Source organism: Phalacrocorax aristotelis, chromosome 7, assembly GCF_949628215.1.
Source record: "Phalacrocorax aristotelis chromosome 7, bGulAri2.1, whole genome shotgun sequence".
Classification (NCBI taxonomy): Eukaryota; Metazoa; Chordata; class Aves; order Suliformes; family Phalacrocoracidae; genus Phalacrocorax; species Phalacrocorax aristotelis.
Window position 1 is genome coordinate 10,375,686 of NC_134282.1, and position 27,740 is coordinate 10,403,425.

A 27,740-nucleotide genomic window follows, 5' to 3' on the forward strand; every position below is an offset into this window, starting at 1 on the left:
AAATCACTGGCAGTCAGTAGATTGATACAGACAGCTGTGCTTCTGGTCCTAGCTGAGGCCCAGAGTTAGCCACACACCAGGGGATGGGTTATTTCATGCCCATGACTTTGGCTTACATGAAGAGCAAGGGAGGTCCATAGTGGCAGCAAAAGCCCAGGGGTGCCTCTCCTGCACACACCACGGGGAGACAGCGTGCTGCCTAGCCTTGGCATAGAGTTGGTCTTCTGTAATGAGGAAAAAATATATTTGGATATATTTGAAACCTGAAGTGAAATGTTTGACTGAGCATCCTACACACTGCAGCCAAAACAATACAATATTTAACAGAAATGCTGCCCTTGCCAGGGAACACCTTGAGAGGGAAAAGCAGTGCCCAAATGCAACCAAATACTGCAGAAGCAGCCTCCTGGCTTAGCAGGGGTACTGTGTGTCACCTGTACCATTGCATTTGGAAGAAGGAAAAAAAAAAAAAAGAAAAACACCCCAAACAAAGAACAGAGCAGCTCAGCATTGCTACTTTTAGAGGAAAACCTGGAAAAAGAAAACCCTCTGAAAACTTCCTTTTTGGAGAGCAGATAATCAGATGAGGCAGCCAAGCCTATCTCTGAAATCCCCCACTCGCCCAATCAGACAGGGGGCTGGGAAGAGCAGAGCACTCATCAAATTACAGAGAGGCTCCTTCTGTCATCTTAAACCCTTGTTATCAAGTGACAGAGGATGGACTGAAACACTCTACAAACTGCTCTATTTTCCAGCTTATTTAAACACATTAGTGTGCAAGCTGGAGCTATACAGAAAGGGACAGGGAAGACAAACCTTTACAGCATCTTTCAGGAAACCTGTCCCTCATGGAGGTTCACTGCTGAAGCTCTCTAAGGAGAGGGCTCCTACCACAAGCAGGGCTGGCTGGGTGTCGGGCTCTGGAGAGCAGGGCTGGCCAGTTGCCCGGGGCTCTGTGTGGGGAGCTCGGATGTTTGCCCTGCTGATGAAGACCTTGTCTTTGCTTTGCTGAAAGCTGCATCCCCGCAGAGGACTTTGCATGCCACCATGCCAGCCCAGCAGAAGAAAATTATCTTTTGCATAGCCGGGGTGCTGAGCTTTGCTTGCGCACTGGGGACCGCAGCAGCCATCGGCACACAGCTGTGGGTTAAGGGGACAATACTCTGCAAGACAGGAGCCCTGCTCGTCAACGCCACCGGCCAGGAGCTGGAGAAGTTTATTGGCGAAATCCAGTATGGGCTTTTCTATGGCGAGCGCGTGAGACAGTGCGGGCTCGGGGGGAGACCTTTCCAGTTTTCATGTGAGTAACAATGGCATTTTAATTATTTAACTCCACACTGCTGTTGGCTAGGGGAGCCAGGAGATGCTGCCCCAGTGTCCCCTTGCTCATACACAGAGCCTAACAAGCATGAAATACTCTAAAGCAAATGCTGCTGTTGCAGCATTCTGATCTTCAGGTTTAAATAACTTATTTTCTGATACTAGTAAAGCCACGGTAACACAAACATTTTCGATAATCTATATTTCAGTTACACAGATATCTACATTTCAAAAGATTCATACTATTACTTTAAAAAGAATATTTTTGTTTTTCAATTATTCTCTATCATCTTCCCCTGCGTGTGTGTGTGTCACTGTTACACCCTCTATGCCATCAGAAAGAATGAACTAAACTAGCACAAGTCTCATGAAAGAGCTGGGACTTATATACCTCTGGTTGTTGTTGAGAAACAAAGCAGCCAGAAAGTTAGCAATCTGGTACATTAGTTGGAAGAACAGCTGGTTGATACTAGCTGACATTCAGTCAGTTGATCTGCGAGTCGAAGTTGGTATCTGACATACAGAATTTTATCAAAGACTGCTAGCAATGATTTTGCTTTACATGTAATATTCATAACCTATTTATCTTCAAGGATAAGAAGATCAATAAAATGATCAAGTGAACACAGTCTGTATATAGCAGCACATTAAACAGCTAATGACAAACAGCCATTTGTTACATACAGTGTGCCACCTGAAGTTATTACAAAACACTGCTTAGAAGCATTGTGCTAAAACAGCACTGGTAAATTCTTTACATGTGTCATTTAAGGCAAGGTAAGGTTACCAGATTAGGTATCATAAATTATTTACTATATAATATGTTTCCAAAGTAGTAGACCAAATTAATTTAATATTAAGATTTGCCATCTCTAAATTCCATCACTAGCCTATTTATACAGCTGAAGTTCTCCTCTCGATTTCTTTGTTTGCCATCACAGCATGCAGATATTCCACCCTGCCAGTTATAGGATGGGTGAATTTTCAGAGGGGTCTACTAAATCCCAAGGAATTAGTTTTCTGCTGTAGCTGAAATTGTTATGAACTGCAGCTGACAAAGCTGCTAGCCATCAGCAGCTCTGCGACTGACATTTGTCCAGATTTGTTACAGCAACAGAGCTGTGAGGCACAGATAAACTGCTGTAAAATGAGGACAAAATGCAGCTGCAGCCCAAGGCTGAAGCCATCACCTGCAAGCAGCCTTGCACAGGCCCTGGCAGCCACACACCCCAATTCCCACACCTCCGGGCTGTGGGTTGGAGCCCAGCTGAGCAGCCCCGGGGCTTGCACCAGCTCCCCTGTGGGAGCTCCCCAGGCCAGGAGAGCATGAGCAGAATGAATCAGTGGGAAATTTGGTGCAAGTCAAGTTATGGAAAGGTTGCCCACAGCAACCTCAGCACACAACAAGAAGCAGGGCATCCCTCTCCAGTCCATATCGCTTCAGTGCACGAGGCAGGACTAAACACAGCCACGACAGAGAGCCCCCATGCCAGAGGAGCCACAGTCAAGACAGGCCATTGGCTTCTGTCCATTTTCTTTCCATATATTTTTCACTTAGATACTTTTAAACCATTTCATTGATGTGCCTTGGATTCAGGCTCACTGAATCCATTTCATCTTGTTAAGGCTGAAGTATTTTTAATATACTGCTAATGCAATTGTAGCAATAGTTTCAAAAGAATTTTAATTTTGTGGGCAGTGTGAATTAATACTACAGGTACAAGAGAGAATACAAATGCACAGCTGGTTTGTGATGATTTAGTATATCATCATCATATATTTTTAAATATTTCACAATGCAGCATACAGTTAAGCTCCAGATCTTTGCAAGTACTGCAGACCATTTTCAACCAAAAGTACTTCAGGGTTTGCTCTCACTATGGCCATACGCTTTCTAGCCATGCTCACAGAAATGTAATGTAACCAAGCTTTCCTATCCAAATGTTTACCAAACTTGCATTCATAGTTTCAGTGGAGCACAAACACAAATGTAACCAAAGAACAGAAATAATACAATGTGAAGTTTTAAATTAGTCACAGCTAAGCAACCCACTTTGGAACAACATTAAAAATTTCTTTAATATGAGTGCCTAATGTACATATCCAAAAAACTCAAAGGCTTTCAGGAATTGCATAAAGAATAAAAACATTGAAAAAGTAATTCACTCAACATCAGTAAATATCACTGTTCATTTTCAGACAAAGAAAAAATTAGGTTTAAAGCATGTGCTTTAATGCCTGTTCCCAGGATCTGAAATCAAGGCTGGATTTAATCTTATGCCTGAGACTCCGAGTCAGAAGTGAAGCTGCTGACATGCCCATGATGGAGCAGCATCCTTTCCCAGACAGCAGCCTTGTTTCCAGTGTCCCAGTCCATTGGACATCATCCACAGCAGACCATCACCTGCAGTAGCAGAGCCAGCAGGGCTGAAGCACTGGGGTCAGTAACACAACCAAAGAGCCTTGACAGACCTAAAACTGAACCCAAGCTTGCTTATTAGAGCATCCTTTTACCTTTTATTTTCCTTCTATACAAGCCAAGCATTAATAGTGAAATATTTCAATAGGTCTCACTCACAATATTACAAGCCCATCTCGTCAGTCTTATTTGCTTGCACTGACATCCTTTAAATAGCACTCTGAAAAGTTAATGCTATGAGGTGATCTTTGGCACTATGTATACCTGAAAATTAGGCCAGTTACAGCCTAAATAATTTCACAAGCCCAGTTGTACCAATCATGGCACTCCACAGGGCAGGCTTTGCCTCTGTAAGCTTTCACTGACAGCTGAGGGTGGAAGCATTGCTGTCCTTCTCACAAATTGTTCTCAGATCATCTTTTATTTAGATCAAAAAGCAAACAGCACTTACTTTAGTAGGTTTTATATTTAGAAATAAAGGTTGGGTAGCTTAGCAAAATATGCCTCTACTAGAAGCAGTCATTTCAGAGACCACTGAATGAAGGAGGCTGGTTCACATTCTCTGGGGCTGCAGCAGACCCAGCTCATCTGAGTCAGTGCTCTCGGGAACTCACTGGGAGTGTCCCAGAAAGCAGGATGACTGTATACAATATACACACCCATAGTTTAATGCACTGAAGTACACTTTAGCATGTCTGAGAAAAGGCATGGAAAATAGGCTAAATGATTTAGTTCTATGTTTGCTCCCACTAAATGCTCCCCTCTGACCACTATGTCTCTTTTAATTGTAAAATGAATTTGCTCTGCCAGCAAACCCAGTTCGGCTGGGGAAAGCCTTCTGCTTCATTTGCTCTTTCTGATTCTCATCAGTTTCCGGGTCAGCAGTTCATTTTCTAAAGGTCACCGGCATGCATACCTAACACACAATTTCATTCATTACAGTGAAGGAATGTTTTTCTTTCAAGACAACATAGCTGATGGAATTAATTTTTCGTGATCTGTCACATACAAAATTTTAATGACAAATACAACTGCAGATGCCAAGGGAAAGATTCAATACCATGCAGTAACATGTTTTCCTAAAATAAACAATACAAAACTGTATTATTAAAAACACAGTTTTGCATGTTCTCCTAAAACATCAGGTAGCATTGAAAGAACCAATGCTATTCCTTGTAGAGTTTCTGCACAGGTAGGGGCTCTTCAGGCTTTTCATTGGCTAGCCTGAATGGTACAACAGTAAAATTGCACCTTATACCACACTAAGAGTACAACTGCTTCTTATCCTTGTAAATATATGAAATATGTAATACAAAGTCTAATAAACACAAGGTCTAGTTTCTAAAACATGCTTTCTGTTTCATTAGGATGATATCAGGAATTTAAGCACCAGTGCCCAAGCAGGACAATAAGTAGCCATCAGCAGAAGTAACCTTTTACACAGGCAAATTCTTCCTTTAGGTAAATTAGCAAACAGGTAGTTTTGCTGTGCATGGCACTCACACATGCAGACAGCAAGCAGTTGTGTGTCTGGCCTAGACCTAGCAGCCACGATCTCTCTGCACCTCAGAGCCAGGCTGGTGGGGCTGCCCCAAGGAAGGGGGTCCAGCAGAGCAGATCCTGGGCTGCTACCATCCCCAGGAACAGGCAGCTCCTCCGTTACCCAAGGAAGACGTGAGCACTCATGCAGCATCAGAGATGGTGGGCGCAGGGCTCTGCATGCCCCCTCGTGCCTGGTGAGGGTCCCCTGTGGGCACCAGACGCCCCTCTCAGCTCCCAGCCAGTCAGCAAGAACAAAAAAAGATTATACTTATTTAACACAGCTTCAAGAATAGTTTGAAAACATTTGTTTTATTAATTTCCCTTTCATTTAGTTAGGGAGATAAATTGTCTTGCCACCATGTTACCTGCTTGCTTCTATGTTTGCTACGTTGCAAGCTGCAGAACTGTTTGATGGCAAACATTTTACAAGGTAGAGTAATTTATGTGAGGCTTTTTTACTCTCTGCATGTTATAGCTGCAGCAAGGCAGCACCAAGGCATTACTACCCCCACTTTAATTGTGTCCCTGTGTATCAGGAGAGTTAAGTATATTTGATGATTCCTTCTAAAATACCCATTGCTGCCAAACAGACGTGAATGATTAAGATTTATCCTCTCATACTGAGTCTGACCATCCCCTTGTGCCCTGGGTAAGCAGGACCACAATTTGAAATAGTAGCTAAAAAGCTGCATAAAAATATTTAAAATAAAGTATTCCTAAATATTTGCATACATAGTCACACCAGCCATTACATGGCTGGAACTCAGCACAGCCTTCAGTCCATCAGGCAGCAATAATTAACTCTAATGGCAAAACCACACACACCATTTGTGTACCAATTCCCACTGCTGCAGTCCCAACCTGCTCCATGGGCTCTTGTGCGACAGCAACTGGAACAAATGATGTAGTGGCAAATGCAGCTATACCGAAATTTTTGGCGTTTGGAAACTTAAAGTTATACAGTATATGGTGAATGCGCTGCATTAACACGTAACACACAGAGTACTCACATTCACCAAGCAACAGCCTTCTTACTCTCAACTCCACAGGGCAAAGCTCTGCTGCAAACCACCTGGCTGGCAGGAAGAGAGCTGGCTCAGGGCAGCACCAGCCTTCACAGCTACAAGTTCATTTTACTTGTTCTGTCTTATTTTAGCTTGGTACCTCACTTTTTTATTGTAAGATCTCTCCATTTCCTCTCATTGATTTATCTTCCCTTTTTATCCTTGAGCTTCCAGACACAAAACGTTCCATAAGTATTTTACTTGGTGAAATGCAGGGGAGAAAGTTTTGATCATATAAAATTTGCTTATTCTTTCAAAATTTCATTCAGAGAGTTTGTTGCAAATAATTCTTTGATGTAACCTTTATGAATTTCTCCCTCTTTAGTATCATATTTCATTTTTAAAATAATTTCAGCTAATATGTGTACATAAATATATCCCTTTTCTATTTTTAAGGATTTTTAGTCAAAATACCAATTATTATTTCTATTTTCTAAAACCAGAGGAGTACCAAAGGTTAGGAGGTAAGAAACCTGCAACCCTTTTAGGTGTCTATGTGTCTCTTCGGCAATAACTGTTGGTGGATTTTTTACAGGGAGTCTCCATACCATAAACAACTTCACACATTATCTTCCCCAGGTATCATATGTTCTTGGAGCTTTGGATGTCCCCCAGCAACATGCAGTGCACAACACATTTAACCTGCCAGTATGTCAGCACTGCGGCTTCACTAAAAGTTTCCTGCTTCTTCATAATTAATGTAGACCTTTTAACTTACACATTTATTGCTTAGTGTTTTCAGAAAGAACACCCACATACTTTCAGCCAAAATTCTTTGGGTATAAACTTAATACAAAATATGCAGTGCTGTTTTGCTAATCCAAGTGGTGGAATCATTGTTCTGAAATAGAATGAAAGTCAGCATCCCAGCCAGGTGCAGCGCTTTGCTTCCTTAGCAGATAAAATGGCCAGACCCTAATACGCGTGCATTTCAGACACATCAGACAAACAAACAGCACACGCTACTCCAAACCAAAGGAGCACACACCTGAGACTAACCAGAGCCTTCCACATCATCTGCCCAATGATCTCCTCACTTGTCCACACAGCCAGGACTTGAATATTCCTGAGGACTTTGTCCATTACACACTGCCCATGACATGGTGCAGACCAAGAGGTGGGTGCGAGGGAGAGGGACCCCTGTGCCCACAGGGGCTGCCCAGCCTCCTCCTTGCCCATGCACCCACCACAGGAGGGAGAGCCAGAAGCAGCATCCCTTGGGAAAGGGAGATTCCTCACCCTGTCCCAGGTACCACAAGACACACAACACACATGGTATGGATACTGACAATGTCAGGAACTTCTCATCCTCACCTGACACTCCCTGCACCTGTATTTTGGAAAATAAAGTGAAGTACAGGACTCTGCTGACCAGAACTAGTCCAAGAAACTTGTTTCATATGTGTTACTGACCACTCCAGGCAGGGTCAGGTGTAAGACTGACACACATATTAATTGTAACCAAACCCAGAAGCTGATAAATATCCAGGCAAGCAAACAAATATCAATTGCTCTCCACTCAGTGAATGAGCCAAGCAAGTGCAATTTCATTTCTAACCTCATGTCCCTCAGTAAGACCTAATGGGCACAAATGGAGAGAATCTGTTTCTGATTTACTGTCTCCCCCTCCAAAAGATATGAGTATATGGCCAAGCCTCCAGCTGATGGACACAAGATAAGACCCCTCACACAGGCACCAAGCAGCTCTTCACACTACTGTGCAGACCAGTACAATGTGGACCCACTTCCTTAAATACAGCTTCTGATTATTTTTTTCCCCTCTAAGATTATGCTGTTCATGTTAAGGACCAAATACCTCCCTGGCAGACAGTGGGCACATTACCCTCCAACCTGTTTCTGCATGATCTGGTTTCTGAGGAATGAATAACCCCCAAAACCTCGCACTGCCCCGAGCAGTGCCTACAGGTGGAGAGGAGTGTGTTCTGCCTGCCAATGCACCGGGGTGAGGGAGCAGCCACTGAGGATGTGGATCATAGCAGGTGCCCAGTGCTTAAAGAGCTGGAGGCCCTGGGGGTCAGATCCTGGAGATCCTGACACAGACACCAGGCAGGGAAGGCCATGAATGGGGTGCCGGGACTGCAGAGTGCCATTCTGCATCCCGCACGGAGCATGGCTGGGGCAGGGGGAATAACACGCATAGGGAAACACTCTCAGGAAAGGGAGGAGAGGCTTTCCCTGTAGCTGGTCTTTCTCTCCTCACCAGTCTATGCTTCCAAGTGTCACAAAATATTTTTGCCTCTAATCAACCATGAAAACCTGTTTCTAGATAATAATTTCATTTTCATCTTTGGTTGCATTTGGAAGAGGATGATTTAAAGTAATGATCACAAACCAGCAAGAAATCCCTGGCCTGACTTCTAGAACAACTTTGCCTAATGTGTATAATAACATTTTGTTCATTTTGTTTTTAGTTTTTCCGGATTTGCTCAAAATTATCCCTGCAAGTATCCACGTTAGTGTCATTCTCTTCTGTACGGTACTGATCGTCTTTGCTCTGGTGGGAGCAGGTTTCTTCATGTTCAATGCTTTTGGCAGCCCTTATGAAACTCTGCATGGCCCCATTGGCTTGTACCTCTGGAGTTTCATCGCATGTAAGTACCACTACACCCTTGGCCTATCAGACTAAGGCCTGTTCATATTTGCTACTTATGATGGCTACTATTTATTGACATAGGAGACTGTACTAGGGACCGTGGCTGCATTGACTCTAAACTGGCAAAATAAAGCTAGGCAGAAAGGTAGATGACTTTGCTGTAACAAAACATGTGTTTTCCAAACTGGAGCTAGGAATGAAAATGCTGAAATCTATGAGGGTGGGCAGTGGGACAGGTACAGGCACAGGCAGCTCTGGTGCCCCCAGCCCTTTCTCTGTAAGCTGGCAGGAAAAGGGGATGGTGCCCACAAGCCCTGGGGTCACATCCCAGACACACAGCACACAGTCAGAACAAAGAATCACACCAGAGTGGAGAAACAGGGGTGACGAGGGGCGGGACACCCAAACCGAAAAAAAGTCAGTCATGCAACTTCTTGTATTCACCAAGACAGGAGGTTTCCAGTTGTGTGAGATCACCACTTACACCAGCAAGACTTCCTCAAGGAAGGAAGTAATTGAGAAGGAAAGAGGGAGAGGCTGACAGTAACTCCCTGTAAAAGTGGTCTCTGAAAAAAATCCACTACCAACAGGGATAATGAACCATCCCTGTCCCTCTGCCACTTACAGAAATGGTAAAACCCATTCGCTGTGCCGCCAGCTTGGCTGACAAGATGATGTACCATTATTTTACAAGGTATTACATATTGCAATCATAATATAATAAAGGACTTAAGTACATATGTATCTTTAAAGATCCAGACAGTTCAGTTATGTTCAATGGGACCATGAGAAGCCTAAAGCTGAAAAAGAGCACAGACATTTTGCTGGATCACCGCTTTAAAGCAGCCATGCTAAATATTATGGGTCCTAAACCAAATTCAATTTTAAAAAGCTTACCACTTTCAATAGCTGGTGCCTTGGATTATGAAAATAATCCCTGTTAAAGCTAAGTTACAGTGGCCATAATAACATTATGAATATGGCATTCGGTTGTGATGTGTATCACTTGGCCTTGCTTCAGGGATTGCTGAGATAATGAGCATCTTTCCCTCCATTTCAGGTTCCTGTGGTTGCCTCATCATGATTCTCTTCTCTTCAGAAGTGAAAATCCATCACCTTTCAGAGAAAATAGCTAATTTCAAAGAGGGAAGTTTCACATTCAAGACTCACAGTGAACAGTTTGCAAATTCGTTCTGGATCATCCTGGTTTGCTCCCTGGTGCACTTCCTGAATGCCTTTTTGATACGACTTGCTGGATTTGAATTTCCCTTTTCAAAACCAAAAGATTCAGGGACAACCATTGGAGCAGTTGACCTGATGTATTAGAATTACATAATTTAAGAACATTTAAAGCAGAGAGGTTCATCACTACTACATTCAGCAACCACCAGATGTACTAAGTTGTAGATGATTAGCTCTAAAGAAATTAAGAAAGTCAAGGTTTCAAATAAGTGTCAATATGGCATATGCAGTAAACAAAAGAAGGCATACTATTTGGAAAGGTCTAGATCAAAATATCCTCTCTTTCTTGGGGTAAGACTTTACAAAGACATTTTCTTTTTTTCCAGTAAGCTATTTGAAAAGTAGCTGGTACGAAGAAAACTAGGAATATCAATAACATTGAACTGGACCTGGAAAGTACAATAAATGGGTTGCAATAGAGGCACACACTATCACCAGCAGCATTTTCACCCTTTAGCCCTTATGAAAGCAGGGATACAGTTGTTACCACATCAGGGTAGCTGATAACAAGGACACCCAGCAGATCTACAAGCATCAAACAATAGAAAGAGAAACATACGGCCTTTGCTCATAACACACACCAGGCCCTGTCCCAAAAGCACAACGCTGAGAAGCAGCATAGCACTATAGCAAGTGCTTGCAGGACAGTCCCAAAAGCCCTCATTTCCCTGTGCGATCGCACTAACTGGGGACTTAATGATCTTGGTTAAAAAGATGACCACATCAAAGCAGGATGTAGCTGAGATGCCAGATACTCCCTCCTGCTTGCCTAAGGGAGGCAGCCTGCCTTAGTGCTGCCAAACAATACCTCTGCAACACACCACGGCAAAGAGCATTTCCCAGAGCAAAGCGACAGAAATGCAAACCAGACACCCTTCACATTGCGCTGCATCCTCCCAAAGCCCCACGGTCAGAAACACAAGGAACCCGACCTAGAAAACAGCCCTGCAAACTCTCTCTCATCAAATCATACCAATAAGCAAAATCAAAACCTTTGGCAAAAAGCAGCAATGGAATAGACAGGCTTACAAGTCTCAACAGAGACTGATGAAGAAACATATGAGGTTCTCTACCTCAAGGCATGCAGGAAGCCAGAATGCACAAATATATCAGCCCTTGCACTCTTAACTTGTGGAAGTCAGTTAAAACAACAGCCCACTCATCCCAGGTACAGCTACAGCAGCCCCGTTACATACAGAGAAATCAAATGAGCATTATGCCACCAAACACTACCTCCACAGGATTACGTGGGTGCCTTAGAGATAAGATGCTCCTCAGAGGACACAGAAACTACATTCAGAGCAAACACAAGAGAGCCACAGAGGCAACAGCCACTGCACCAGCAGCCCATTCACCTGCAGGGGCTGCAGTCTGCTTCTGCACAGCTGCAGGTGGGGAGCAATCCCACCCAGCATCCCTCGAGTCACCTGTGATGAAAGCTAGGCCCAGGTACCTGTTAGGACTTGCCTCTGAAAACTATATGCTTCAAGTTCCAGCAACTTGCAGGATGACCTCTTTGGCATTTATGCTAGATTTTATACTTCTACTATGAATGGCAAAATATTGCTGGGTTTTTTTGTAAAAGGTTTGTCAGCTATACCCCTATTCCACAAACCCTTTCACAAAGCAGCTCTGCCTCCCCACACTGTACCATATATTCCTAGGTTGTAATAATGTGTAAGAGCTACTGCAAGTTGCCATGATGCCCAATTTTTTCCATCATTTTATTCTTAGTTAATATGCATATTCTTCTTAATGTTAATGTATCTTCTTAATGCAAAAATTGTATTACATCTCATGGTATTGTTTAGTATACAGCAAATAATGAGAAGTAATGTTTTGTCCCTCTTGATCCTGGTGTTTCATGAAGCTGCTCTGCTTTGCAGCTCTGTAGCAGCTTTGGCAATTGGCAGTGTACAGGATCGGACATAGAGACCACTGATGTGTGTGTCTTTCTAAGAGTGATCCTTGCCAGTCCTGAAGAAGGAGCTGACCCATATTGTAAAATACAGAGTTGCACAGGCCTGTCTCAGCACAGAAGATAAACCCGTTCCCGTCCCTTTTGCTGTACAAGAGAGAGCAGCCCCTGACTCAGGGTTCGGGCATTTTCATGAGGGATCACCTTGCAAAGAGCCCAGCTCCACCACTCCCCTCACATCCCGTCCCATCCCACTCACAAGCATGAGGCCAGCTGCTATTTTCATTTGTATCCAGTTCCCAAGGCCAACATAACAACTTCTTAGCAAAATAAAATTTAGACAATATTTGTGTTTGACCAGCTGAAAGTAACAGTGAGACCAAGCGTGACCTGCTCAGCTCACGCTCCTGGATGAGCACCAGCACCTCCTCACTGGCTCACTTGTAATCCATAACCATCAGCTGAAGAAATTTTGCCCGGTTTAATTTTTAGACTAACATGTTTCATGATTTAAAAAACAACAAAATTTGTATAGTGAGGGGAAGTCTATAAATATATTTTGAAGGTTCTTGAAAAATCTGATTTTTTCCTACCCTAATAAAAAGTTAGTATGCATGTGTGTCTGTATGTGTGTGTGTGCATGCAGTGTGCATAAATCAAAATATATATATAGTGTGTGTATATATATATACACAAGAGTGTGTACCAGGCTTAGACCGCTGGCCCTCAATGCTGATGTAGGGGTGAACAAGAGGAGCATCGTGTTGCAGATGTGGAGCTCACCGTGCCCTCTGGACCTGTATTCCACCCACTGCTGTGACTGCCCTGAGCAGGGTTCCTGGAGGTCTCACTGCTGGTTCCCATAGCGGACCTTTCTAAAGCATATCCACCTTAACAGGTTTTGTTGTCAAAGTTACTACCCTAAGCAGAGATCTTTTATCATTTAGAAACAGAGTGAACAACACACTTAGTTGATGCCCCTGCAACAGCAGGAGCAATACACCCACACTGAAATCTGTAGACTGGGTTCCATAAAGTGCAACCAAGAAACGACACACCTCAGCAAGACCCCATGGTATGGAGCAGTTCAGGCAGTAGTACAGCCATGCTAATGACAAACCCTGCAGCCAGATGCCCTACAGCTGGGCCCCGGGAGCGCTGGGCCAAAGGATGCCTCCCCCACTGCTTGACACGGGAGGGAAGCTCAGCACCAGCTGCAGCTGCAGAAATGCCAGCGCCGCTGCCCCAGCGAGGAGTCTTTCCTCTGTGAGTTATCACAGAGCTGAGATTGTCTAGGGAAGAAGTTAATTAAGCTTCACAGCTTCATCTCTGACATCTCAAAGCATTTACCTACATCATGAAGAAGTCAGGAGAGGTCTGTGCCAAAGCCTTGTTGAGGCAAGTGGGAGTTTCTCCCCCTGGGCCAATATTTACTTGTCTCAAAGGGCTTTGATATCTGGAGGTGGAAGCTGCCATGGAAATGCAAAGTTTCATTAACTTCTTAACTGCGTTATTTTTGCTGTCAGTGGCGTTACTGTCGGAGGCTGGGAGGCGCTGGTCTGTGTCCCCTCCAGCATTGTGGTGGCACATGGATGGGAGTGTTGCTCAGCCGCCATCATCCCAAGGTTGGACTTCATCCCCTCCCCAGGGGGGCACCAGGCAGGCAGGCAAACAGCCCAGCATGGACGGAGGTGGGAAAAGGGGCGAGGGGAACCAGCCCCTCTGGGGGCCAGAACGGGGTGGTGTAGACACTGCATGTGGCTGAGGGATGGGGTGTCTTAGGCCATGTCCTCCCTCTGGTTTTCCAGACCAACTGCTGAACCAGGTAGGGGTTTCTGCCTCTCCACCCTGCAGCCTCAACCCAGGCTGTTTGGTGTCCTGCTGCCTGCATTTGTCATCACCACCAGCACTGAGAAAATGTGTGGGCTTGATGGGAAAAAACACATTTCAGTCTGGCATTCTGCAGGAAGAAACAAAGTCAAGGACATTATTGACAGGATGATGGAAAATATGAAAGCAAGGTCCAGGGCACTGTTCCCCATCACAACTACTCTGACGTTTCACCTGATGTCCCCACAGCTCACTGGGAAGTGGTCTGCATGGCAGGGGAGAGGCAGGTAATGACACTTGCAGTCATTCCTCAGGACCTCATCTTCAAACGGTATCAGCGCTCAGACACACCTAACGCTGCTCCTTGCTTGGTTGTGCTCAGACACTCACTGAAAACCCCTTTGCATGCTGTCCACCTCATGATGGAGAGTGAAGACGCTGTGGCACCCCCAACACCTGCCCACCCCACGCTTACCATTTCAAATGGCTTGTGGTGGGTCACAGAGAGGTAGGCACCATGGGATGAGAGCAGGAGGGATCAAAGGACTGCTGGCTTTTGCAACACCAGCAGTTACATGGGTTTAATTCCTTGGTGGAGACTGTTAAAAACACCAAGAACAAAGGGAAATAAAGGGACAAGTGAAGAAACATTACAGCAAGACATGTGCTGTTGCAGTGCTATCAACCAAATAGAAGCTATACCATGTCCTTGGCAAGGTAAAGCATGGTACCATCACCCCATTTATTTTGATGCATCTTCACTGATTGCTGTCAGTGAGGAGCATCTCACATCTCACCCCTGGCTCCCCAGCGCTGCTCAGACGAAGAAGGGACTGGAGGGTCGATTTGACCCATCTTTGCATTATCCAGGTGCTGAGCCTCTTCTCTACCAACACGAAGCCCCCTCAAGGTGTGGGCAGAGCCCACGGCCCCTGACCCTGGGTGCCCTGCGTACGAGCAGAGGACTGGCACGAGGGAGGGCACTGAGCCTGTTCACTCCATGACACTAGAGGGGTTAAAGCAGATGTGGTGCCTTCAAAGTGCCAAAGCCCCCAGTGCTTCAACACCCAGAGCAGGTTTCCCACAGCATGTCCTCACCCAAAGCTCCTCTGTGTCCCTGGTGCAATCCGAGCCTTGCCCAAGGGAGCTAGTGCCTGGTCCTAGCAATGGCCAGCTCTGCAGAGCCAGGTTCATTGTCCTCTGCCATAAAATACCCAAATCTTGTGAAGTCTCCAAATCTGGAAAGGCAGCTTGTCTCACACTCTGATTTGATCTCTTTTATTCTATTTGCAAATCTATAGGGAAGAGCTAATAACAAATCGATTCATGAGGTAAACCAGTGTTTATCAGAGAAGGAAGGACTGACTGATTTTCCAGGTCAAACTCCTTTTGTGCCAGCATGCATCCTTGGGAGGCAATTAAATTAGGCAGGGATACACTCGAGTATGCTTTGCCATGACAGCCCAGCTCCTATGGGGCATCTTTATTTCTAGCCTAATTCAGTTCTTAGGGCTCAAAAACACAACTCCCACTGACTGCAGTGGGAATTGTCCTCTGCTCCCCATACCCAGGAACATGTAAGGGAGAAGAAAAAGGTAGCTCTAACTGTGTTTGATTATCCCCATTTACAAGCACTCTGACCGCCACGACCATTGGTAGCACGGTGGTGCAGAGCTGCTGCCACAAAGCCTCTCCCGTGCACAGAGTTTCTGTGCGAGAACTCTCGCCCCATGAGCACAAGGTGGTGCTCACACCTGCACGCTCAGCACGACGCTCCCACCTGGCTGTTCCCCAGCCCTCCTCCCACGCAGAACTGCATGGTTTAGATTCAGTTTGTTGGGAACCTGGTGGATACCCTACAAGGGAATTTACACCAGTTTTTAGGAAGCCAAAAGACTGGAGCCTGTGTAGCACCAAAAAAGAGAGCAGGTTTTTTTACCCAGTAAAGCCACAGCTCCTTCAGCTGGAGGAAAAGACCAGGTGTTTGATGTCTCGTATGCAGGCTGGCCTAGATAGTTTCAGTTTTCATAAACCAAGACTTGAGCCAAGCTGTTCCAAATGACCCTGCAGAGAACGCAGAGCCATCAGAGCCGGACCATATGGCTGCCCTGGACAGACCCAGCTTAGACATGCCTGGGGAAACCCAGAGCAGCTCCCTGGTGTACCACGGGAAGCCAGGCTCAGCTCATTAACATCAGCTCAACCTCACATTTTTTCCACTGAAACTCAGACAGACGCCCCCAGTTGGTGCATTCTCACAGACCGAAAAAGAGGAAAACAAGCCATGAGTTTTCCATGACCCCAGCAGCATGAAACCAGTGGGCTTCCCCCCCGCTCATCTATGCAGTGCCTGACCCGTGCCCCTGAATGCCAGCCTTGCTACAGCAAGTGCCAGAAGTCAAGGGAACATCACTCTGCACGGATCTCACCTTTTCCCAGCTTGTCTCCCCAGTGAACTTGTCCAACTTTACAGACATCTGCTAAGTCTGCATTTCTTTTTCCTTGAGCTACGCACTTCCCACCCAACCCTCGCAGCCCAGACCTGGTCCCGCTTGTTGTCAGCCCATGCAGAGGGAGCTGCAACCCTGCGGCTGGAAAACACCCCCTGCTCCTGTGCCACACCACGCCTGGAGCCAGCCCTTACAGCACAGGCACATACCTGCCGTCAGCTTTATATAGCTCTGTGTCTGGCATTAAACGTTCATGCTGCTTATACAGCAAACAGAAGAACACAGACTATGATGGGCTCTCATGGAAGTTTAATCACGGTGTGACGGTGGGAGCTGACAGTGAGCCCCGGGGGGTGGCAGGCAGAGGGGGTTCGTGTGCCTTGCAGAGGCGCAGGTCTGGGGGGAGCTGCTCCCTGAGCAGTCCCAGTGCCTGCATCCCTCAGCATCGCCTGGAGCGCGGGTGGCTGCAGATGGGTGACCAGGAGGCTGAGCGTACCGTGCCACAGACACAGCTAGAGGAGATTGCCAGCAAAATTTCAGACCTAAACAAATGGAGAGAATTTTTTAGTTTCTATGGGTGAGACTTTTATTCTGCTTCATTATCATGTTTTTAATTCCAGGTGCTTTTTTAACATCTTTTTTAAAGTTATGTTTTATTACAAAACTTATGTGACCGTGAAAAAGGTCTTGATGCACTCAGTAATGCAAGTACTATAGCTTTCATTTCTCTTTCAAAGTTCTTTTCCGACTGGTCTCCTGTTTCTTCATGTTAGCAATGCCTCTATTTTTAATTTGTATTTTATTTTCCCTTTTCAGTTTGGAAATCAGCAATACAACTCATCAGGTAACTATTTCTCTTAAAGGTAACATTTTGTGCTTTTCTAGTGGTCTTGTGACTGTTCAACCAGGTTAACATCTTGAGGAAATTATGCATCTATAAATGCAGCACAGCATGCAGTCTTTATGGAGATGCATTTCTTAGGTTCCTCCTTTAAGAAACATGCATTTTCTTCAGATATCTTAAAGGAATGTCTTCCTGATCTAAATCAAAATGGCAGAGTAGTCCAACATAAATTAACCTTTCTGTCTAAAAGTAACAGTTTTCATGGTCAGTTTTAGAACACAGGAAAAACGGATAACAAAGTAAGATCTCTATAAGTATTTGGAAAACCTGCTGTGTCTTTAGGTTGAAATGCACTGAAGTTTATTCCCCGTAATTCAGACAAACACAGCATTACTATATACTCCAATCATTAGCCTGTAGAGAGGTGTTTGTAACATTCAAAAAAAGTCAAACGCACCCATGCTCCCTGACAGCACGCATCCTGCCGCCCCTGCCCCTCTGTAAGGTCATTGCTGGGTCGTTGTGCCCACCCCACTGGGAATACTGGGGGGGGATTAACTTTCAATACAAGTGAGGCACCTGTTGGCTGCGTGCAGCGGTGGGTCCATGTACCATCTGCTCCTCTCTCTGTCCAGCAAGGCCAGGGCAGCGCTGGTGATGGACCACCTGGAGCTGGAGAGCCTGTGGGACAACCACCACCACCTCACCCCCTCTCTGCCATCCCCAAGGCCCTCCTGCTCTCTCCAGGCACAGGCAGCCGGCCCATCTCCTTGGAAATGGCAATGGTGAGCAGGCCTGCTGAATTAAGCATGAGTTGTAATTTAATCTTGTTAAAAGAGAGTCGGGAACCTTACCTGGCATTATGGGAGGCTCACTGTATTGCTGGGCTGAAGGCTGCAGCCTGCTGTTAGCTGTAACAGAAGTATATAATCATAATGATTTATTTACAAGACTTTTAAAGAACATGGTTGCAACACAACCTTAAAACTGGTATAGAATAATTCTCATTAGACGATAGGTCAAATGACGAAGTGTAACGTTTCCCTGCCCTTTGGTGCTTTCCTAGCAAATAACCTCAGAACAGGACACAGAAGTTCAGGAGAGCAGTAAGATATTTCTGTTCTCATCCCAATACCTGGTTTTGAGAGCACTAATGACAGGTGCCTGCTGCCCCTGCCTGTATGAAGAACTTTCACCAGAGGCTTGGGGGGTTTCTGTGGGTGATGGCAGGACGGTCTCCAGTGCTGGCCTTACCGCCTGTGACCTCCTGCACCAAACCAGCCCCTGTCACTTGAACACAAACTTAATGAGAAGCTCAAGGGCTTAATACCAGAGATGAAAGCCTGGCCAGAGCTGGTTACTGAACACACACCTGAAAAAAAGTCCAGTCCTGAAGAGATTTAGATACATAGCCGTGCTTACTGTCAGCTTCCCATGAATCCGTCTTCTCCAGTTCGTGACCCGCTTGCACAAATCACCCAGATCAGCAGCGAGCAATTTTTAATGGGAAGAGCCATGATGTATGTTTGGTTTACTTTGCTTAGCAAATACATCATTCACCAAAATTGAAATTAATTGGGAAAAAACATTCCAGGTGGGCCCAGGCAGCATCCACAGACTGGGGGTGGTGGGGGTGAGGCCAGGAGGCAGGCTCACCCCCCCGGCCATCCGCACCCATGCAGGCCCCTCACAGCACCCAGTGTAGTGATATCGTGAAGAAAATGGAATTTTTTGAATTTTTCACTAAGACATAACAATGAACTATGCGAGCCTGGCAAAACAGAGCTTGGCGCCAGGGACAGGAGCTGAGAGATAGGGAAGCTCTTGTTTTATGACTATATCCTTGAGGAGAGCTGAGAGACTGATTAAAGCAAACATCCCACCTCAGAAACCGCTGAGAACAGGGTGATAAAGTGTATAGTCAAGGAGAACAACTAATTGGGATGTTGGTAAGAACTAAAACAAAATGCCCTTTAGGGGAACTATCCTCATTATAATACTAAAAATAAGGCCCATAGGCAAGGAACCATCCCCCCTCTAGTAAGTCCCTTACTCCCTGAGCATGCGTGGTAAATTAAAAGTGAGCTGTACCTTTACATCAAAGCGAGAAATAAATTAATGAATTATTAGCTGAGGCCTGTGAATATTAGCTGTGATTGACACATTTAACTGTATAAATGCCTTGTAGTTTCTCAGTGCGGGGTGCTAGCTTTGTGGGTTACCACCTAGCACCAAACTCTGAGCAAAAATTATTTTAATAAAATACCTCTGCTCTGTGTGTAGTTTGGTGATTTGCACACTGGGCGAACAAACCCGCTTTTGGGGATAACAGCAGGGGAGGGAGGGGGGCAGCCGGGGCCATCACCCCCCACTGCCCACCAGTGAACAGCACCCACCTGGCCTTGTGGCAATGTGCTTGTGCTAAAAGTTACTATAAATGAGACTCACCAATATAGTTAGAGATTGCAAGCGTATCTATTTTAGGTGGAAGCCACCTGTTTTTATTAACTTTCTCTTTTAATTCAGCTGCCAACCCAAAAGCTGGCTGTGTGTGCCTGGATGGGTCCTGGCCATGGGACATGCTCAGCAACGGCCGTGCCTGCCCGCCAAGAGGGAGGCCACAAATGAGCCCTCCTCTGCTTCCCACCAGCACTGCACCATGCTGGCCACTGCTGTACAAGCACTTTACAGGAGGTTTGCACCGGCAAACGTAGATGTTTAGTTCTGTCCACAGCGGTGCCGCTGATGACAGTGGGTGCCTTGCCCAGGTCTTCCCCCAAAATGGGTAGTGTATCTGAATATAAATCATTTACATACTGCAACTGTACTTCACAGGGGTGGTTGCATGCTGAGTGAAGTAAGTCACTGCATTAACCACAAACGACACCTTTGCTTTGAACATATGGGCCCTGATTCTCAGTAGATGAATTTACACTGCTCTGGCTGCGAGCACACGCACTGAACCTGTATCCCAAGGCTCCTCTGACATTAAAGATCCTTCACAAGGCTGGGATGTGACGAGAGCTGAACCCAGCCCATCTTTCTCCTCCTCCACAGGGGCTGCGAAAGCTGCTGTTTGGAAATGCGTTCCACCTCTTCAGCTGCGAATGGGCAAAAGCGTACTTCAGGTTTCGCGAGCCGTACTCTGACCTGGCCTATGCTTTGGAAGCAGAAAAGGTAAATGTTTCAGTGCAGCAACTGGCATTGTATCCCCAGCATCTGAGCCACTCATGGGAGCTGGCAGCCAGCACTGGGTGCCTCGGCCGTGTACATGCCTGCTCCCCATGCTCTGCACGCCTGCGCCCCATGGCAGCACCCTGCACTCTGCCCACCTGCACCCCACACCTGCTCCCCATGCTCTGCATGCCTGCATCCTGCGCACAGCATGCCTGCACCCCATGCTCTGCATGGCTACATCCTTCATTCTACACACCCGCACCCCATGCCTGCTCCCCACGCTCTGCACATCTGCACCCTATGTTTTCCACGCCTGCACCCCATGCCTACACCCTGCACTCTGCATGCCTGCACCCCACGCTTGCACCTCATACTCTGCACATCTGCACCCCGTGCCCTGCACGCCAGCCTGGCTGAACTTTCTTCACAGGGCAGGTTGCAGGGTCTTCCAGCTGCAGCCACACGCCACAGCTGTCCTGACCAAGCGAAGCTCCAGCTGCCCTCATGGTGGAGACTCTAAAGTGTGTCTGGAAGTGGGATGAACTGTCGTGATCCAGCAGCACACTGCAGACACAAACTTTAAATATGACAGTTTTAAATGCTGCCAAGGTGAAGGTTCAAGAGACAAGCAGCATGTTGTTGTAGGTGGGCACAAATAAGTGGTACTTGCCCATTTCTTTTTTGAGAATTAGAGTAACCTTCTTACTGCCCTGCCTGGAAATCAAATAGGTGAATTCACCTACATTTTCATTTACTGAAAGAGGGAGGTTTTTTTCTTTCTTATTTACCATCATAATACTGCACCCAAAAAAGCAGAAGACCAAGACACACACTTAAAATTGCAAATCCCTTTAACCTGACAGGAGACTAAAATGCTTTTTACAAATGCAGGTGAAACTCCCTGAGCTCAGAGGCTCTGTGACTGCAGAGGGGACGACAGCCCTGATTTGTGCAGCCATCATGGCTGGGAGCTGGGCACAGTCACCCTCATGCATGGCCCCACAGCAGCCCCACGCTGCCTCAAGACCCCAGACCCTTGGCTGCGTGGCTGGAGGACAGAAAAAATAAGCCATGGTGTTTCTAGGCATATGTGGTACTGGAGCCCAAAGCTCTTTCCTGTGGCTGCAGTGCTGCAAGAGAGGGACCCCTGCCTGGGACCTCCCCACCGCATGAGCACACAGCCAGGGCCACCCTGGACACTTTTCTTGCGTAAATTCTTCTTGGTTTTAGGCACATAAGATCATTTCAATTTACTTTTCCATTTACCTCAGGAGTTGTCAGCAGTGCTCCTGAATTCTGGGGTTGAAAAGAAAAATTACCCCCGATACTGTCAGTGGGATGGCTCACACTGGCCGGGGACTGCTGTGATTTCCAGGAGTTCAACATCTCATGTGCTAGTTCAGGCTCCTTAGCACTAGGAAGTGTTGTCTTTCTGTTTCTAGGGGGGAACAAGAGCCATTCTGATGGCCATACAAGCACACATTATTAAATACCTGCTCTTCGTAAGAAACACAGACTATACTCACCTGGAAAGGTAAGAAGCTGAATCTTCCCATGGGACATACAGAAACTATTTCCTTGCATTATTTGGACTAAGGCAGACTAGCACCAGCCTCTAGGTTTAAACAGACTAGACCCAAGCTTAGGTTTGCAGCTACAGGTAGGGATGTGCACCCAGGGGAAGAGTCTTGTCTGACCCCCAGGCAAGCCTTTTCCCACAAAAACATTTGGTTTTGTAACGGTGGTGTTTGCTCCCTCGTCCCACTCCCTGGCCATGGTCACAGCCTGCAGCAGCGCTTGGGCAGTGTCGGCGCTGCATGGCTGCTCACCAGGCTGCCAGCCAGTGCCTGCCCTGAGTGCTGCTGTGGGCAGTGTTGGGAAGGGGAAGGCAGAGCTCAGCCCTCAGCGCTGGGGACACCCACACAGCAGCCCCAGCTGGGATGAAAGCCCCCACGGCAGACACGTTGCTCCCTGCACATGGGAAGCACATCTGCACCAGCAGCAGTGACAGCACTAAGCCAAAAGTGGAAATTTCAAGGACAATGGGCACAGTTCAACATGCAGCTGCCTTCTCCACAAATCCCCTCATGTTTTTGCATTCCCATTTGTTACAGCTGCACAGTCCTCCCAGCCACCCAAAAACTGTGGCGGGGCAGGACCTCTGGGGTCTGATCCAGCCCTTGGCTGGGAAGGGGCTCATTTCACACTCAGGCTCAGCCTCACGGCTGGGGGCCTCTCAGCATCCCTGAGGACGGACTTTTGACACAGACCCCACCGGCCCCCAGCACCCTGCCCCACACCCCTGTCTCCTGCACTGCAGGCTGTGCAGGATAAGCCGGCAGGAGCAAGGGGAGGCACTGGCTGCAGCCCTGGCAGACACCCTGTGGGCAGCAGGACGAGGTGGGAGAGCCGTTGTCTGCCTCGTCACCACACCCATCCATGTTATGCCAAGCACAGACTACAAAGCCGATAACTTCACGGAAAGAGTGAGTACGAAAACGCCTTCTGCAAAGAGGATTTTCTTTAAAGACACATTTGGCCTGAAATTTTAAAAGAAAAGAAACATACAATCCCATAAACCTGTTCCCTAACTTATGGTGCACCACAAATTGTGAGCACTTTAGACCCATGTCCCAGCTGGAGCCTGTAAGAGACTTCTCACAGAGGTTTAGGTGAGTCCAGAGGCTGCCATTCCCTTTCATTAAAGGCTGATCTTTCTTCTCCTGCAAAAAGGAGAAACCAGTTAACGTAAAGCTATTCCTCTAACTCTTTATATAAAGCTTAACTCCTCAATTTAGGAAGGGGAAGAGTAGACTCTTGCATTATTATTTCATTTGTCTAAAGGGAACACTGGATTAAAAAGCTCGGCTTCTTGATATAATGAATGTCTCCTTTACAACATCTTCCCCTATGCTCATACCTGACAGATCCAGCTGTTCGAGTTCTCTGAGAAAGCAGCAGCTCAGGAGTTCATCTTTGACCATATAAACTGTGTAAGCATAGGATGTTTGCTTTATTCTAAGTTATTTTGTTGCTTGCTTATATCTTATTTCCCACTCAAAAGTGGACCTTATGGAGATTAATAGTATCACCTTCAGCAGGACATGCAGATCGTTAATGTAGAGTTAGTTCATGGATCATTTCTAACCTTTTCTACAGAAAATGATCCCACACCCACTAAAATGACCAGGACTTTACCCACCGATGTCAGCAGTCCAGACCACAAACGCTGGGTAAACAGGGGCAGCATTATGTACATTACTCAAATACAAAATACAGTTCCTTGCAACTTTAGCAAAAATCTGTGGGGGGGAAGAGTGTACTAAATCAGTTTAACTGATAACTGGAAGTTTCTTCTTTCTTTTTTTTTTCCTGATCCTATTCAACAAAATTAGTTACAAAATCTTCCCAGAATAACACCATATTCATTTGGCTCAACATACTCACCTAAGGTTGTATGAAAGCAGAGCAACTGTTTTAATTAAACATCATATACCTGCCATAATTCCTGCCCTGTGATTACTTATTTCTTTTTCCAGTTCAAAGGCGAAGGAAGTCATGGAGTGATCCTATTTTTATACAGTTTACTTTTCTCTAGGACACTTGAAAGGTATATTTCCTTTTTTCAACATTTTCCTCTAGTTTAATTACATCTGCTGAAACAGCCTTTTCCTTGTTTTACTTAAATGTCCATTCTTAGTCGAAGGTGGAGAAGCACCTGTCCAAGAGGCAGATGCAGACCCGCTGGCTGTGTTTTATGGATGCGGAGGTTGTATATGCTGGTAATCTGCCTGCACGTCCCAGGGTGGAGAAGAGTGAAGCCCTTTGCATACACAGCAAAAATAATGCGCTGCATTAAACCAGGAATTATCCCACTGACAGAAATAGTCACTGTCACAGTCACGTAAACTTAAACAGAAAAATCACAAGAAGTTTAAACACAGAAGAATTCTGCCAGTGTGACTATGCTGGCAGAGGTAACTGATAGGGTCTTTCTAAACCTGATGTAATTAAATGTGGGTAAAGATGCTTTAGAAAGGCAGAAACGCATATTTATACCAATATGAAACATGATTCATACTAATGTGACTCTGCGATAGCTGTTTAGCAAAAAATTGCACTGCTACTTCCAACAGTTGAGTTCAGGCTCTGCCTGGGTGTCACCAAGGCCTTTCAGCAGTAATTGCACCAAGGGAAATCCCGGCTCCGTCTGCAGGGGGTTTGAATCTGAATTGAATTTGAATTTTAATAGGACAAGGTCTGAAGTGCAAGAGCTCCAGCTGAGTATAAAACTGCTGTGTCAGGATAGCACTGCTGTGCCAACAGCACAGAGAAATAAACAAGTCTATGGAATTTCTTCCTGCTTCCTGTTAATCAGACAGTGATATACAGCGACCACCTCAGGCGCTGATCAGATTCTGCCATAACACTTTATGCCTGGCCATACAGGGTCCAAGAAGATTTAGATGGCACAGCAACTCCTCTGTTAAAATTCAGTGGAAACATCACCTGTACACAGGTAAGATTAGCCTCATTTCTCAAGTTTCCTTTTTTCATTATTCCCACATTTGATTTAGGAAAAAATTCTCACTTGTTAATCCAATGAAAAAAAAAAGCATAAGGCCACAGAAGAATACTTTGCAAATTTTTATCATGACTGTCCATTTAAAGATCAGATGACGATGATGACAACGATGATACTAATACTAATACTAATGCTACTACTACTCCTCCAACAACTACTACAACTAAAACCAACAATAATAAAGCCACAGGTGGTCTGGCATTCCTCGGCTCATGACAGGCACAACAGAGCTGGGAGCAGGACACCAGCTGCCATTTTGCACAGGGCTTTTGCTCCGCTGCCTCATGGCGTGACCACGGGCTGTTTCCCGCAGGCCATGCTCAGCCTTCTCCTAACGGGCCGAGCGAGCCCGCGTGAGCTCGACGGCGGCCAGGAGCCGGAGCCCAGCGGCGGGGGTGTCGAGGCACAGCGGCGGCGGGGCCCGGTGGGCTACCTGCGCTGGGGCAGGGCACAGGCGGAGCGGGAGGTGAGCGCTGGCGTGACCCCGTGGCTGGGAGGCCCGTACCTGATGTCCGCACACCAGACACCAAGGCTTTGGCAACAAAGACTTCATTTGATGGGGGGCTTCACCCCTCTCTCCCTAGGTGTGCCCCAGGCTGAGGACGCCCCTGCTGCCCATCTGGCTGTGCAGCATCACCGGGAGGCACAGCGTTCTCTTTGGCACTGACAGCCGGCTCCTTTCCGACTGGAAAATGGAGAGAGTCTTCCACCTGTATTTCTACAACGGGCAGCAGGAGCAGACAAAAACAGCCCATCTAACGATAGGTATGCACCTGAGCTTACCAGGGGAGGATATGAGGTATGGCCAGCCCACACAGACCGTGCATGGAACTGTATATGTGTATAGCTAGGTGGGTCTACTTACACATCCATGCTCTGTATTTAATATATACATACATACACTGTATATAATATTAAACTTTGATGGAACGTGAGGAGCCTACTCCAAACAACAGTGTAAAAAGTCACAGATGAAAACCTGGCTTTGAAAGGACTGTGACATTTCAGAACGGCTGATGCTCTCACACAGGTGGCCCATCGCTGAGAAGAGCTATAGGAGCACTTTCTACCGAAGCAATAACTCCTGAGTCGCTGCATAAACTCCGGTTTGCCGACATGGCCCGCCCCAGCCCACAGCTGCTTCCTGGGCATGGTGGAGGCTCAGCACCGGGCAAAGCGAGGCTGTGCTGTTCACTCTGTGCTGGGGGGATGAGTGGGGCTCGGTGGGCAGGCGCTGGGTGAGCTGCCAGCAGGACAGAGTCCATCCCACCCATGGACCACATAGGGGGACAGCCACCGGCCTCACCTCCATGAGCGCAGAGCCCTCGGTCTCATCCTGGCATGGGGGCCACTCAGGTCTTCGCCATTTTTCCCCCTACCCCTGGATGTGACCAAAGAGTTTTTATTGGAGAGGTGGCAGTTTTTAAGGATACAAGATGCAACTGTTGCTTCTGTGTTAAATACTCAACACGGACACACTGTTTAAAACCATGTCTTGTCTTCCGTTGCTACTAAGTCCTCGTCAGTCCAATATGAATGCCCTGCTGGCTAAGTGTCCTAGAACAACAGTAGGAGAAGGAAAACCCACAGACTCCCACCCCTCCCATGGGACAAACCCCAGAAGAGAACGTTCTTGTAAGTGCAAAGTTTAAACACAACAGGAAGCAGAATAATTTCATGATTAATTCAAGATTTTGAATAAACCTATTTCTAACGCAGCAATGCTGGCATGCAGGATGGATTAACAGCCTGTTTTCAGCATCTAACTTAGACTTAAGTTTGTATTTTCCTGCCCAGCAGCCAGGTGCCACCATGGCCCCTGTGTTCCCCCTCAAGTTTTAAATCCACACCAGGAGAAGTGAACTGCTTCTTGTAGTATAAAATGGGTTGCAAACCAGGCTGTGTGTCTAGGATGCAAGTTTCTTGTTTCTCCATGCCACTGTGCACCGTTTAGCTTCACTTTATGAATGCCTGGCCCCTTTTCCTCGTTCTCTGTTCGCTATGGCATTCAAAGTAAAGTAAGAAACTTGAAAACACCACACCAAAGGCTAAATTTGCAGGAAAGAAGAGTGAATCGAGATTTGTGGTCATGATATGCAGCATAGCCACAGATAAGGATGTGCGCATCTGTTCAGAAAAACAATATGCAAACATATCCTGCAAGGAGTCAAGAGCTGTATTCATAGTGCTTGAATTTCCCAAGGTGGGGGCCTGCACAGCGCGAGGGGGCAGCCCCCACTGGCCCAGGGAGGCCAAGTCAGCACTGCCCCTAGCTCCCTCCCAGGGCAGGGCAGGCAGCACACCTGCAGCAATCCCACCAGCTCTTTTAACCTTTTTTAAATCTTTTTTGAGAGGAGGGTGTGTGGTTTAGACTTCTTTTTAAAATTGCATTTCCTTTTCAGACACTCATTCGCATCACTGGGAAGAGGACCGAAGTGAAGACCCAAAAAGCCCAGATAAGAGGCGTTCATCCGTGGAGATGGCAATCAGGACCAAGTGGGCAGGCGCGACTGTCAGCTGGAATGGGACAGACCCCTTCTTCTGAGGAGTCGAACAGGACAAACCCCTTCTTCTGAGGAGTCACGGCATGTCCCACTTGCTGCCAACTCCACCAAACACTGTGGTCTGGTGGAGAAAAAAAGCTTTCACCAATAAAACAGCCTTTGGTGCCTTGAGCGGACACACTGTTCGGCAAGGCATTACACCCACCTTGAAAGCCTGTGCTGGTGAGGAAC

General features: G+C 46.4%; 2 protein-coding genes across 2 annotated transcripts; both read left to right on the forward strand.

The window, feature by feature from the left end:
- The first annotated feature begins 965 nt into the window (after positions 1-965).
- CLRN1 (clarin 1) lies at positions 966-12,642 on the forward strand. The gene is made up of 3 exons (XM_075098314.1): positions 966-1,300; positions 8,778-8,957; positions 10,020-12,642. Exons 1-3 carry the CDS (start codon positions 1,048-1,050, stop codon positions 10,283-10,285), a joined length of 699 nt encoding a protein of 232 aa, XP_074954415.1. The 5' UTR covers positions 966-1,047; the 3' UTR covers positions 10,286-12,642.
- Positions 12,643-16,869: 4,227 nt separating this feature from the next.
- Positions 16,870-27,550, forward strand: MINDY4B (MINDY family member 4B). The gene is made up of 12 exons (XM_075098364.1): positions 16,870-16,976; positions 17,216-17,243; positions 17,879-18,028; positions 20,301-20,420; positions 21,863-21,954; positions 22,741-22,906; positions 23,348-23,413; positions 23,960-24,030; positions 24,870-24,939; positions 25,319-25,471; positions 25,590-25,770; positions 27,408-27,550. The coding sequence occupies exons 1-12, from the start codon at positions 16,870-16,872 to the stop codon at positions 27,548-27,550; spliced, it is 1,347 nt and encodes a 448-aa protein (XP_074954465.1).
- Positions 27,551-27,740: the final 190 nt, after the last annotated feature.

What these genes read in the sequence shown, in the direction of transcription:
- CLRN1 (XM_075098314.1), top strand. Translation starts at nt 1,048, where the DNA reads ATGCCAGCCCAGCAGAAGAAAATTATCTTTTGCATAGCCGGGGTGCTG. An exon ending in GAGACCTTTCCAGTTTTCAT is followed by an intron (nt 1,301 to 8,777) that starts GTGAGTAACAAT and finishes TTTTGTTTTTAG; the next exon opens with TTTTTCCGGATTTGCTCAAA. An exon ending in CCTCTGGAGTTTCATCGCAT is followed by an intron (nt 8,958 to 10,019) that starts GTAAGTACCACT and finishes CCTCCATTTCAG; the next exon opens with GTTCCTGTGGTTGCCTCATC.
- MINDY4B (XM_075098364.1), top strand. Translation starts at nt 16,870, where the DNA reads ATGGGTGACCAGGAGGCTGAGCGTACCGTGCCACAGACACAGCTAGAG. An exon ending in GAATTTTTTAGTTTCTATGG is followed by an intron (nt 16,977 to 17,215) that starts GTGAGACTTTTA and finishes TTCCCTTTTCAG; the next exon opens with TTTGGAAATCAGCAATACAA. An exon ending in TTCTCTAGGACACTTGAAAG is followed by an intron (nt 24,031 to 24,869) that starts GTATATTTCCTT and finishes CTGGCCATACAG; the next exon opens with GGTCCAAGAAGATTTAGATG.